A 15,027-nucleotide genomic window follows, 5' to 3' on the forward strand; every position below is an offset into this window, starting at 1 on the left:
ACATGCAAAATTGTGATCCTTTCCAGTATATATATATATATATATTTTTTATTTATCATACTTTGTCACTGTCTCCTGCGTTAGCATGGTAGCGCAAGGAAACAGACGAAAGAATGGCCCAACCTACCCACATACACATGTATATACATACATGCCCACACATGCACATATACATACCTATACATATCAATGTATACATACATATATATATATATATATATATATACACAGACAAATACATATATACACATGTACATATTCATACTTGCTGCCCTCAGCCATTCCCATCACCACCCTGCCACACATGAAATGGCACCCCTCTCCCCCTACACACATGCGAGGTAGCACTAGGAAAAGATAACAAAGGCCACATTCATTCACACTCAGTCTCTAGCTAATAACAATAATAATAGAATATTCATGGGATAGGGGAGAAAGAATACTGCCCATGTATTCCCTGCATGTCGTAGATAGTGATTGAAAAGGGTCAGAGCTGGGGTGGGCTGGAAATCCTCACCTCCTGTTTTACTTTTCCAAAAGAAGAAACAAAAAAAGGGGGTCATAGGCTCAGTCATCTGTTCTTGACCCTACCTCTCTAATGTTGAAAATGGTGAATATGAATGATTTTTGTTTTCATACATGTTTGACATTTCTTGCATAGCAAGGGAGCATTTGGAAAAGAAGGAATGGCCTTATTTGCTCGCATCCACTCTTTAGGCATCACTTGTAATGCATTGACACCAGAGGCCCCTATAAATAGCCAAGCTCAACATATGTCTGTGGTTTCCTCTTCTCACCTCATATGACCTGGTTGAGCTCATTAAAAACATGCTGCCACTTGTATAACACATTGCTCCAATTCAATCCATCCCATGCACACCTCATACCATTCTGCGTGTTCAGGCCAAGATCACTTAAAGCATCTTTCACTCCATTCTTCAACATTTTATAGGTGTAATCCCAACCATTCAAAATGCCTTTCCTACCTTCAACCTCATCATAACCTTTTTCATCTCCCATCTTGCTAGTGACCCTGCACTTGCATTCTTTTCCTTCCATCTTCCATACACATGCATGTAACAACTGCTGCCCTACCTCCCACATTCATGAGTTCTTCAAAATACTCTTTTCATCTTCCTTTCACTTCCTTCTTTTGATGCTGCAATTCCCTTTCCTTACTTTTCACATTAAAATTTCCACTCTTGCATCCTTTTGTTTCCTTTTCCAACTCCTTCTTGTACAATTTCTTATTTTCCCTAAACTTTTCAACTTTCTTTGCTTTCCTCTATCAGCTTCTTAACATTCTAGTTACATATCTTATATTCTTCCTTCCTCCTTTCCTGGACTTCCTTTGGTACATTCCTCTCAAGCAACCTACCATATGCCTTTTCTCTCTCTTGCGCAGCATTTCTAATCTCGTTCTTCTACAATGCATTTCCCTTTTTATTCTTATATATCACAACCTTGCATCCAATTACTAATTCTACAACCTTTAATAGTCTTTCTCTAAACATTTTATACACTTCATTCACACATGCCTGCATCCCTACATTTACCGCACTTCCATCTAAACTTTCAGTCACCCTTTTTTCATCTTGCATTCTTTTGGATTTATCTTCTCACTTGTCAGCACTTTCACTTCTCCGTTCTTCTTTACACCATGCCTCCATTTCTCCTAGATCCTCACCCCCAAAAGAACCACAAAATGGTCAGGGTCTCCAAAGAATCCTCCCACAACTCTAGCATCTGGCACAATTTTTTTCAACCTTTCATCCATTACCACTTAGTAAATCAAACCCTTTTGTTCTTCTCTTCCATCTTTTTTCATCCATGTATACCTATGGATCATCTCGTGCTGAAAAAAGGACTTTGCAAAGAATAAACCCTTCTCAGCAGAGATATCCACAAGATAATTTCCATTCTCATTTACTCTAGGCTCTCTATGTTTACCAATTATCTAACCATCTTCATCACATCCCACCATTGCTTTTGTATCACTCATTATGACCACTTTTCTCTCTTTCTCAAAGGCATTTATTCGATCATTCAAATTTCACCAGAAATGCTTCATTTTATCCTTACCTTGCATTGCCTTCATATTCACAGGCGCATATACACATCCAACCCTCGATGGGGTAGGACAGGTATCAATGGTGCTCTTGGGCTGCCTACAGGTCAACGTGTTAACATGAACTCTCTCTCCCCACACCCTCCCAACTTGATACTTGGATCTTCACACAAGATTGTCAACCTCCAGTGAATTTGATTGTGAAAGAGATGAACATATAGTAGATACCTTTACCTATGATCAAGTGAACCAGTAACTAAGTTTGAGTCTCCTGAGAGACCTATGTTGGAGCTGCAGTTGCCTAAGTGTAAACAATGAGCTTAGGACCTTTGACCATTGGAGATGTGACCCAGCTGATCCACAGGAACTTCATAACCATTTCTTCAAGGTTAAGAGGATGATTGCCTGACCATCTTCCACATTTACTACAACCACCTCGTATCACCTAGTGCTCATGCAGATTCAAGAACTGTCCTATACCTACTACTGTGAATATCATAAACAATCCTTGATCAAGTGCACAACTAAGCAAACAAATGGCTGTTTACCCATAGTTATGTGTATGTCAACTTGTACATTACTGTAATGCAACAAAGTTGAAAAAATTCATCACAATTTTAACTATTATATACATATGTCAACACAGTATTACTGCAGTTCAACAGGTTTGTAACTTTACATCACTTAATGTTTACCATTTAATACATAACTTATGTCAACACAATACTACTGTAATTCAAACAGTTTGTAACTTTACATCACTTAATGTTCATTAAATACATAATGCATTTCAGTGTAATACTACTGCACTTCAACTAATATGTAACTGTACATCAAGTACACATTTAATGAATCACCAATAAATGTATTAACCATAAAATTTGCTCTGTAGAACTAGCTGTACTATGTAGAGAGACTTCAGTCATGTGAAGCATAGAAGTATCCAGTCCCACCTTGATCTTTCACTCTTTTATGATTTAACTATTTATGCAATTCCTTAGCTGTATTTTCAGCCAAATGGCTGCCTTAATTAAAAAACAAAAACATTCTTTATTTACTCATTTATTTATACCCCTGCATTTTTTACAATTCCAGTCATTCCTTTCACCCACACTATTCTTGATGCATTCCATCCATGCTCTATAATACCCTCCCATATTCTCTGTGATAGCACAATTGCACACCCTTCCTTCTCCCTTCCCTGATAATTTTCATTCATTCCTGTCCATACCACTCTTCCCTATGTGCTTTCCCACAACTTGCAATCAGCATTTCCATTTTCACTCCATACACCCTGCCCAAGGATACAGGTTTTCCACATTCCCAGCACATCCAAACTGTAACTTTTGAATTCTTTCACAAGCTCCCTCTGTTTACCTTCACCAGTCACCCATTCACATTCAGAGCCATCACCCTCAGTCACTCTTCCCTTTTACTCCCTGCCATAACTGGAGGACTCCAGAAGTGCCTCTTAGTCTTTAGTGCTTCACCAGTGAGAGGCCACTGGTACAGGGCAACTCCAGCGCAGCAGATTGTCTGGAACACTAAAACTAAAGCACATCTCGTGTTTATCTGCTGCACATGAAATAACAACCCCCCTCCCCCCACTTGTGTGCGAGGTAGCACTAGGAAAAGACAACAAAGGCCACATTTGTTCACACTCAGTCTCTAGCTATCATGTATAATGCACCGAAACCATAGCTCCCTTTCCACATCCAGGCACCACAGAACTTTCCATGGTTTACCCCAGACGCTTCACATGCCATGGTTCAATCCATTGACTGCACGTCGATCCCGGTATACCACATCGTTCCAATTCACTCTATTTCTTGCACGCCTTTCACCCTCCTGCATGTTCAGGCCCTGATCACTCAAAATCTTTTTCACTCCATCTTTCCACCTTCTCCTCGTTCCCTCCACCTCTGACTCATGTATCCTCTTGGTCAATCTATCCTCACTCATTCTCTCCATGTGACCAAACCATTTCAAAACACCCTCTTCTGCTATCTCAAACACACTCTTTTTATTACCACACATCTCTCTTACCCGATTATTACTTACTGGATCAAACCACCTCACACCACATATTGTCCTCAAACATCTCATTTCCAGCACATCCACCCTCCTCCGCACAACTCTATCTATAGCCCACGCCTCACAAACATATATCATTGTTGGAACCACTATTCCTTCAAACATATCCATTTTTGCTTTCTGAGATAATGTTCTCAACTTCCACACATTCTTCAATGCTCCCAGAGCTTTCGCCCCCTCCCCCACCCTATGATTCACTTCCACTTCCATGGTTCCATCCGCTGCCAAATCCACTCCCAGATATGTAAAACACTTTACTTCCTCCAGTTTTTCTCCATTTAAACTTACCTCCCAATTGACTTGACCCTCAACCCTACTGTACCTAATAACCTTGCTCTTATTCACATTTACTCTCAGCTTTCTTCTTTCACACACTTTACCAAACTCAGTCACCAGCTTCTGCAGTTTCTCACATGAATCAGCTACCAGCACTGTATTATCAGCGAACAACAACTGACTCACTTCCCAAGCTCTCTCATCCTCTTTCCAAAACTCTTGCATTCACCCCCCTAACAACCCCATCCATAAACAAATTATACAATCATGGAGACATCACACACCCCTGCTGCAAACCAATATTCACTGAGAACCAATCATTTCCTCTCTTCCTACACGTACACATGCCTTACATCCTCAATAAAAACTTTTCACTGCTTCTAACAACTTGCCTCCCACACCATATATACTTAATACCTTCCACAGAGCATCTCTATCAACTCTATCATATGCCTTCTCCAGATCCATAAATGCTACATACAAATCCATCTGTTTTTCTAAGTATTTCTCACATGCTTCAAAGCAAACACCTGATCCATACATCCCCTACCATTTCTGAAACCACACTGCTCTTCCCCAATCTGATGCTCTGTGCAAGCCTTCACCCTCTCAATCAATACCCTCCCATATAATTTCCCAGGAATACTCAACAAACTTATACCTCTAGTTAAGATACTGCCAGTGCACAAATAAATGACTAACAACAAAAATCTAAGATTATCATCCTTTTCTGGCCGAGTTCTTTTGTTCATTGTCATTCCAATGTTTCAGTACCTTCTTACCTTTTGAAAATCACAGTTACAACAGTCACTATTCCACTATCCTCAGTGAGTGCTTCTAAATATGTTATAATTTCCCTCTTTGCTCTGTTTGGCCATATTTAACTACCTGACTCAACCCTCATGTAAAACTTACCTTATTCTTGTTGGCAAGCATATTCAACTTTCTCTTGTTCACAATCCTTCAAAACTCCCTAAATACATATCAAAACTTTAAAAGGAAAAACAATTAACAATTTAAAATATATTACAACTGTATTTTGTTACCACAGCTGTTACCACAAGCTTAAATCTATGAAAAAAATATTTACAAAGGCTGTACACATCCTGAAATTTACAAATCATTTCAACATTCAGCTTTCCTCTGATTCTTGTTTCTCTTTTCTAGCTTTTGTTTTTTCTTTTCTGCTTTTCTCTTCTTTAAATCCTCCTTGATTTTTGGCACATCATGCACCTTATATAAAAATGATATTGAACCTCTCAAGCCTGGAAGGACTTGAAGCTGGGTTTTAATAATGGTCCTTCCTTTGATATATTCCTGAAACTCTTCATCAGTAGATAATAGCTCAAAGGCTGCATCACCAGTCAAACTGTCTAGTGTCTTCCGTGGCAACTTAAACTTTAATGGTTCCTTCCCAGGTAACTGTGTGGAAATAAATATTTGGTAATGACATCTTTCTTGTAGCCAATATGATATCTAAAAGCTTGGCAAAGTTTTCAAATAGAAGGTCAACACAAAACATTCTCCAATAATTTTTAGTGTCACAATGTTTATTAACCTTGTGACTCTGTGATCAAGATGCATAACTTCAAGTGAATACATAATTATAATTCAAACAAACTCAGTGAAATGAGTATAGTGAGGAAGAAATTTCAGATGTTACAATCACAGTAAAATTCTCAAAAGCAAAGCCTCAGTTACTGATGAACAAACTCTTAGAAATCAAGGTGGCTAGAATCTGTGGTCAACAATTTATAGAAGAGATACAGCAATTCTTCCTTCCTCTATCCTATCAACACCATATGCCTGATGAAAAACTATAATGTCTCCTTTTTACACAGTTCACTGACACAAAGCAATGCTATTAAATACTATCTATCTCTATCTTTGATACCTATTCCCTACTGGAACTCCCCCAAGGAGGTGGCCATGGCAATGGTCTCCATAACTAGTGAACTCCAGTGCCACTTCTTAGCCTTATCAGGCCATTGGCAGAAGGCAGCTCTTGTGCAGTGTTTGCAGAGGCTCCTACCAAATGTGCCTACTGACTGCTTCTACTTTATGATCCCGCCTAATTTTCCTACCAATTACTACCTAATGTTTCCACCTAATGCTCCTGCCTAAATGTTCCTACCTACTGCTTCTAACGTTTTGACAAAAGGCAGGGCTAGCACAAAGTGTTTACCACAAGAAAATCTAGAGTTACAAAGAATGGGCTGTGTAAGTTAAGTGTTGTCTAGTGTTATGTATCATGAGGAGATATTGTATGTATGTGGACAAAATGCCAGTGGTCCGAATGTGGATGATGAAACAGGAAATAATTAATCAATATCAGCCTAAAAAAAAGGTGTTAGTCTCATCCATAAGAAAGAGGGACATACTGAGGTATGTGGTACCAGATATTTCAAACTACTGAATGAGATACCAGTGTCAACAATTGAATGGATCAAATCCCTGATATGATAACATACAATATATCATTATGCTTCTCCTGCTGACAGATATCAAATAAATGTGAACTATTTATTCACTATTTATCATATTGGACTGCTGTTTCTGGTATTAGTGAGGTAGCATCAGGAAACAAAGAAAGAAAGATTCATCCACTCTCTTACAAATATATACATGTATATCCACATATACATTATATGAGTCAGAGGTGGAGGGAACAAGGAGAAGCGAGAGACCAAATTGGAGGTGGTAGGATGGAGTGAAGAAGATTTTGAGTGACCAGGGCCTGAACATACAGGAGGGTGAAAGGTTTGCAAGGAATAAGAGTGAATTGGAACAATGTAGTATACAGGGGGTGACTTGCTGTCAATGGATTGAACCAGGGCATGTGAAGCGTCTGGGGTATACCATGGAAAGGTCTGTGGGGCCTGGATATGGAAAGGGAGCTGTGGTTTCGATGCATTACACATGAAAGCTAGAGACTGAGTGTGAAGGAATGTGGCCTTTTTTGTCTTTTCCTAGTGCTACCTCACTGAAGGACGAGGAGGGAGGATGCTATTTCATGTGTGGCGGAATGGATGAAGGCAGCAAGTATGAATATGTACATGTGTATATAAGTGTATGTCTGTGTATGTATATGTATGTATACGTTGAAATGTATAGGTATGTATATGTGCGTGTGTGGAAATTTATGTCTATACATGTGTATGTGGGTGGGTTGGGCCATTCCTCGTCTGTTTCCTTGTGCTACCTCGCTAACGCAGGAGACGACAATTAAGTATAATGAAAATAAAAAAATGTACTTGATCGTTGTTTCCCGTGCCAGCGAGGCAGTGCTAGGACACAGACAATGAACGACCTATCCACTCACATACATATACATAAACACCCATATACGTACATATACATACACTTGCATATACATATATACATATTTATACACATATACAATTGTACATGTTCATACTTGCCTTCAATCCATTCCCGACACAACTCTGCCCCACAGAAACAGCATTGCTGTCCTCCAGTTCAGCAAGGTAGCACTAGGATAACAGACAAAAAAGGCTGCATTCATTCACACTTAGCCTCTAGACGTTATGTGTAAAGCACCAAAACCACAGCTCCCTATCCACATCCAGGCCACACAGATCTTTCCATGGTTTGCTCCAGACATTTCACACACCCTGATTTAGTCCACTGACAGCACATCGACCCAGGTATACCACATCATTCCAATTCACTCTATTCCTTACATGCCTCTCACCCTCCTGCATGTTCAAGCCACGATCATTGAAAATCTTTCTCTATCCTTCCACCTCCAATTTGGTCTCCCACTTCTCCTTGTTCCCTCCACCTCTGACACATATATCCTCTTTGTCAACCTTTCCTCGCTCATTCTCTCCATATGTCTGAACCATTTTAACACACCCTCTTCTGCTTTCTCAACCATACTCTTTTTATTACCACACATCTCTCCTACCTTTTCATTACTTACTAGATCAAACCACCTCACACCACACACTGTCCTCAAACATTTCATTTCCAACACATCCATCCTCCTCTGTACAACCCTATCTACAGTCCAAGCCTCACAACCATATAATATTGTTGGAACTACTATTCCTTCAAACACCCATTTTTGCTCTATGAAACAACGTTCTCTCCTTCCACACATTCTTCATTGCTCCCAGAACCTTCGCCCCCTCCCCCACCCTGTGACTCACTTCTGCTTCCATGGTTCCATTTGTCCACTCCAAGATATCTAATACACTTCACTTCCTCCAACCTTTCTCCATTCAAACTTACATCCCAATTAACTTGTCCCTCAATCATGCTGAAACTAATAACCTTGCTCTTATTCTCATTTGCCCTCAACTTTCTTCTTTCACACACTTTTTCCAAATTCAGTCACCAACTTCTGCAGTTGCTCACTTGAATCAGCCACCAGTGCTGTATCATCAGAGAACTGACTCACTTTCCAGGCCTTCTCATCCCCAACAGACTGTAAACTCGCCCTTCTCTCTAAAATTCTTGCATTTACCTCCCTATCCCACCCCATCCATAAAAACAAATTATGCAACTATGGAGACATCACACACCCAGTCACTTTCCTCTCTTCCTACTTGCACACATGCCTTATATCCTTGATAAAAACTATTCACTGCTTCTAGCAGCTTTCTTCCCATACCATATACTCTTAAGATCCACAAAGCATCTCTATCAACTCTATATGCCTTCTCCAGATCCATAAATGCCACATACAAATCCATCTGTTTTTCTAAATATTTCTCACACACATTCTTCAAAGCAAACACCCTATCCACACGTCCTCTACCACTTCTAAAACCACACTGCTCCTCCCCAATCTGATGCTCTGGACATGCCTTCACCCTCTCAATCAATACCCTCCGACAAAATTTTCCAGGAATTCTCAACAAACTTATGCTTCTGTACTTTGAGCACTACCTTTTATCCTCTTTGCCTTTGTATAATGGCACTATACATGCATTCTGCCAATCCCCATGCACTTCACCATGATCCATACATACAGTGAATATCCTTACCAACCAATCAACAACACAGTCAACCTCCTTTCTTAATAAATTCAACTGCAATACCACACAAACCCACCCCCTTGCCAGATTTCATCTTCCACAAGGCTTTCACCACTGCTTCTCTCTAAACCAAACCATTCTCCCGGACCCTCTCACTTTACACACCACCCCAACCAAAACACCCTATGTCTGTCACACTATCATCAAACACATTCAAAAACCTTCAAATATACTCACTCCATCATTACCTGTTATCACACACACAAAAACACACACACCTATGTTCCCATTCGTTCTCTTGTCTTCTGCATGTTATTTACTTCCTTCCAAAACTTTTTATCCTCCCTAAAGTTTCATGATACTCTCTCACCCCAACTATCATTTGCCCTCTTTTCCGTTCCTTGCATCTTCCTCTTGACCTCCTGCCGCTTTCTCTTATACATCTCCAAGTCATTTGCACACCCTCCTTGTAAGTATTGTCCAAGTGCCTCTCTTTTCTCTTTCACTAACAACTTTACTTCCTCATTCCACCACTCACTACCCTTTCTAATCTGCCCACCTCCCACCTTTATCATGCCACATGCATCTTTTGCACATGCAATCACTACTTCCCTCAATACATTCCATTCCTCACCTACTCCCCTAACATCATTTGCTCTCACCTTTTGCCATTCTACAATCAATTTCTCCTGGTACTTAATCAGACAAGTGTCCTTACAAGCTCACTTACTCTCACCACCCTCTCCTCCCAACAATCTCTCTTCCTTTTTGAAAACCTCTACAAATCTTCACCTTCACCTCTACAAGATAGTGATTAGACATCCCTCCAGCTGCCTCTCAGCACATTAACATCCAAAAGTTTCTCTTTTACATGCCTGCTGCCTCTCAGCACATTAACATCCAAAAGTTTCTCTTTTACATGCCTATCACTTAACACGTAATCCAATAATGCCTTTTAACCAACTTTCCTACTCACATACATATACTTATGTATATCTCTCAATTTAAACCAGGTATTCCCAATCACGAGTCATTTTTTCAGCACACAAATCCACAAACTCTTCATTTCCATCCACAATACTGAATATCCCATGTAAACTAATTTTACCCTCCACTGCCACAATACTGACCTTCACATTTAAATCACCCATCACTAATACCTGGTCTTGTGCACCAACAGCGCTAACACACTTACTCAGCTGCTCCCAAAACACTTGCCTCTCATGATCTTTCTTCTCATGACCAGGTGCATAAGCACCGATAATCACTCATCTCTCTCCATCCACTTTGTTATACCCACATCAATCTAGAATTTACTTTCTTACACTATCAAATACCCCCACAACTCCTGCTTCTGGAGTAGTGCTACTCCTTCCTTAGCTCTTGTCCTCTCACCAACCCCTGACTTTACTCCCAAGATTTTTCCAAACTATTCTTTTCCTTTACCCTTGAGCTTTGTTTCACTCACAGCCAGAACATCCAGGTTTCTTTCCAAAAAGATACTACCTATCTCTCCTTTCTTCTCATCTTGGTTCATCCACACACATTCAGACACCCCAATCTGAGCATTTCCAATAACAAAGGTTTTACCATGGATAGTACACATTTACTATATCTGAGCTGCCAGTTATTGCTACTGTCCACCAGACTGTTGTGAAATTTGTATCCTCAACTGTACCCTTACTTTCATTTTTCTTTCACTAATAACTAGGAAGTAACCCTGTCCATAAAATTACTTTCAATGTTCATACTACTTAAGTACTCTCTATTTTATCAATCACTTTTATGTCCTAAATAAAATTCTTACAACTTTATTCTCATCTTACCAATATTCCCTATTTCATATCTTCCTACACAGTGCCATTCCAAGTGAAGCAAATGTACTGATATCAGCAATATCCCATTCCATCAGTATGCTGAATTTATAGCAGTATCATTAAAAGGGAGTGCAAGAAGCAACAGATCACTGTGTCTTTTAAGGCTGTTTGTGTTAATAGATCAGGAAAACAAAACTTATTCCTGAAACAGTAACAAAGCAAAAAGCTTATTTAAGGAGAAATACAGGTAAGCTGTATACCTATGGGCACACAGTCATCGACCACAAAGTATCTGACCTGTATATTTGCTTATGTTTTTTTTTTTTTTTTTTTTTTTTCATACTATTCGCCATTTCCCGCATTAGCGAGGTAGCGCTAAGAACAGAGGACTGGGCCTTTGAGGGAATATCCTCACCTGGCCCCCTTCTCTGTTCCTTCTTTTGGAAAAAAAAAAAAATAATAATAATAATTAGCTAACTGATATGTTAATATTTCTATTAAAGAAAAGGTACTTTGTCTCATTCAAAATGGACATTTGCACATGACAGTCTGTATTCATTACTCCAAGTAAAAATGGACTGATTAAGCTTGAGACTACTGCTTAGATCAAGACACTAGTAATTTTGCATAACTATCAAATCACCTCATAAAGTTCCCTTCCTTTAGGTCTTCTTGACAGCTCTCATAGGAATATTTCTCAGTATGGGAATCATCTTCATAGGTATTTGTTTTACTTTCTCCACTCTATCTGAGTCGTTTTACAAGCAAGAAGACCAAAAGCAAATGCAATATTCAAGGTGAGGATGTACCAATGAATTGTGAAGTGAGGATTAGTTTCTTCTGCTTCAATTTAAATGCCCTACCCAGAATTTTGTTCGCCATTTTAATGCTTTTTTTGTATTGGAGGCTCCAGTCACAGACAAAAGTTACCATAAGGCCAGGCCTTCATTGAAATATAGAGAGGTTAATGAAAGGGAAAAATAAGACAATGGAAAGTATTTATGAATTTTGGAGGAAGTGAAAGTTTGTCTTTTAAAATGTACCAGGCCACAGTTATTGGGAAAGACTTGAGAGGGTACACAGTTCCAGAGCTTTTAAGGTGTTGGGAAAGAAACAATTATCAAAATGGTCCATCCTCAAGTTGCCAACAGCCACACTGTAATCACGTGATGCAGGAGCTTGCCAAATATTGTGTAGTCCAGCAAGTGGTAGGGGCATACAAATAGCCAGCTCTTGGAAACAAAAGCCAAAGCAATAACCACAGAAGAGGTTAAGTGAACAAACGTTACAGCATAGAGCAAGAGGGTCAAGTTTTGAGGTTAGCTTGGGAGTGTTTATGGGTCTGACTGCTTTCAATTCAACTCTGTTAATTACGCATGTAGAGCTAGAACCACCCGTGATATGAGCACAGCACCACATACAAGACAGATTTCCAGTAACTTATCACAACCTATGCTCATCTCATTCTTCACATTATCACAGAAGTTTAACCTTAAACCATTCACTTAATCCAGTGATATTTCTAAAACAAGCTCTACTTTCCTTGTACACATGAGAAGACTTTCTTTCTATTTCATTCAACTGGGTACCTCTAATTCTACTAACCTATCTGAACTATTGTGAAAAAGGTATAAAAAAAACATGAAATGTCCATACAAATTAACAGACAAATATAGTGAAAACAATAATGTTAGTATTGTTTCAAATCTTACTTAACAGAGGATTTTCTAAATAATATTCTGTATGTTAAACCCAACTTCAAGTTTGAATACACTTAATTGATACTAACCATGCATTTAAGTGGGAGACAGTATTCTTGATCAACTTCAGGCCATTGCTGTTCCAGTAAGGGAAGGTTCTGAAAATCATATACAGTGAGCATAATAGGTGGCAGCTGAGGTGAACAGTCTTATTCATCAAATAAAATCTGGAGTAAATGCTTTGCTCTAACCAAGCCATCAGGGCAAACTCTCATCGCAGGTACTTACATGTTAATATTAAATCATTGGGCAACCAATTATGATATTCTCTGCTTCTTGTCACCTCATACATCAGGGTAAAGAGATAGGAGTATAAGAAGTGGCAGCTCATGGAAATGCAAATTAAAGGGACTGCATATGACTTGTGTCATGACCAAAAAATTGAAATTATTAGATTTTTACTTACCTCAGCTTTACAGTATGTATAAGTACACCAGATCATTCACACACAGCAGATTACTCGAATACAAAACCCATGCAATGGATCTTTGTGGTAACAAAGTTATCAAATTTTTTTTAACTATTTAATTTCCATAATCTTTTGATTTTCACTGGATATCATGCAAGGCTGTTGAAAGTGACTCAAAATGAGGCATACGTTGATCTTGCTACTGATTTATTGCATTGAATCAGTCACAACGGAAAATCACTGTAATGTAATAGAGAGGGAAATTATCCTACACTCGCCATATAGCAGATACAGTCCTGCTCTGTTCTCTTCATTACCTCAGCACCACCAACTTAGCTCCAAGATTTTTAAAGGAGGTCAGAGGACAGATGATATACCCAATAACAAAAATATTCAACAAATTTCTATCATATGGTCAGGTGCCAGCTGACTGGAAACTAGCAAATGTCACTCATGTATGGATCTGGAGAAGGCATATGATAGAGTTGACAGAGATGCCCTGTGGAAGGTATTAAGAATATATGGTGTGGGTGGCAAGTTGTTAGAAGCAGTGAAAAGTTTTTATCGAGGATGTAAGGCATGTGTACGTGTAGGAAGAGAGGAAAGTGATTGGTTCTTAGTGAATGTAGGTTTGCGGCAGGGGTGTGTGATGTCTCCATGGTTGTTTAATTTGTTTATGGATGGGGTTGTTAGGGAGGTGAATGAATAAATATATATATATATATATATATATATATATATATATATATATATATATATATATATATATATATATATATATATTTTTCTTTCTTTCTTTCATACTATTCGCCATTTCCCGCATTAGCGAGGTAGCGTTAAGAACAGAGGACTGGGCCTTTTAGGGAATATCCTCACCAGGCCCCCTTCTCTGTTCCTTCTTTTGGAAAATAAAAAAGAAAAAAAAAATTGAGAGGGGAGGATTTCCAGCCCCCCGCTCCCTTCCCTTTTAGTCGCCTTCTACGACACGCAGGGAATACGTGGGAAGTATTCTTTCTCCCCTATCCCCAGGGATATATATATATATATATATATATATATATTGTTGGAACCACTATTCCTTCAAACATACCCATTTTTGCTTTCCGAGATAATGTTCTCGACTTCCACACATTCTTCAAGGCCCCCAGAATTTTCGCCCCCTCCCCCACCCTATGATCCACTTCCGCTTCCATGGTTCCATCCGCTGCCAGATCCACTCCCAGATATCTAAAACACTTCACTTCCTCCAGTTTTTCTCCATTCAAACTCACCTCCCAATATATATATATTTCTTTCTTTCTTTCAAACTATTCGCCATTTCCCGCGTTAGCGAGGTAGCGTTAAGAACAGAGAACTGGGCCTTTGAGGGAATATCCTCACCTGGCCCACTTCTCTGTTCCCTCTTTTGGGGAAAAAAAAAAAAAAAAAAAAAAAAAAAAAAAAAAAATGTGCTGGAAATGAGATGTTTGAGGACAATGTGTGGTGTGAGGTGGTTTGATCGAGTGAGTAACGTAAGGGTAAGAGAGATGTGTGGAAATGGGGGGAGCGTGGTTGGGGGAGCGGGGGAGGGTGTTTTGAAGTGGTTCGGGCACATGGA

General features: G+C 39.2%; 1 protein-coding gene across 1 annotated transcript in view; it reads right to left on the reverse strand.

Moving 5' to 3' along the window:
• Positions 1-5,453: 5,453 nt before the first annotated feature.
• LeuRS-m (Leucyl-tRNA synthetase, mitochondrial) overlaps positions 5,454-15,027 on the reverse strand; it is a 62,933-nt gene continuing 53,359 nt past the window's right edge. The window contains exons 14-15 of the mRNA XM_071686561.1: positions 13,051-13,119; positions 5,454-5,860 (exon numbers count right to left, since the gene is read on the reverse strand). Of these exons, the coding sequence (XP_071542662.1) occupies positions 5,564-5,860; positions 13,051-13,119 (366 nt within the window). The 3' untranslated portion in view covers positions 5,454-5,563. The remainder of the gene's footprint in view (positions 5,861-13,050; positions 13,120-15,027) is intronic.

Source organism: Panulirus ornatus, chromosome 42 (assembly GCF_036320965.1).
Source record: "Panulirus ornatus isolate Po-2019 chromosome 42, ASM3632096v1, whole genome shotgun sequence".
NCBI lineage: Eukaryota > Metazoa > Arthropoda > Malacostraca > Decapoda > Palinuridae > Panulirus > Panulirus ornatus.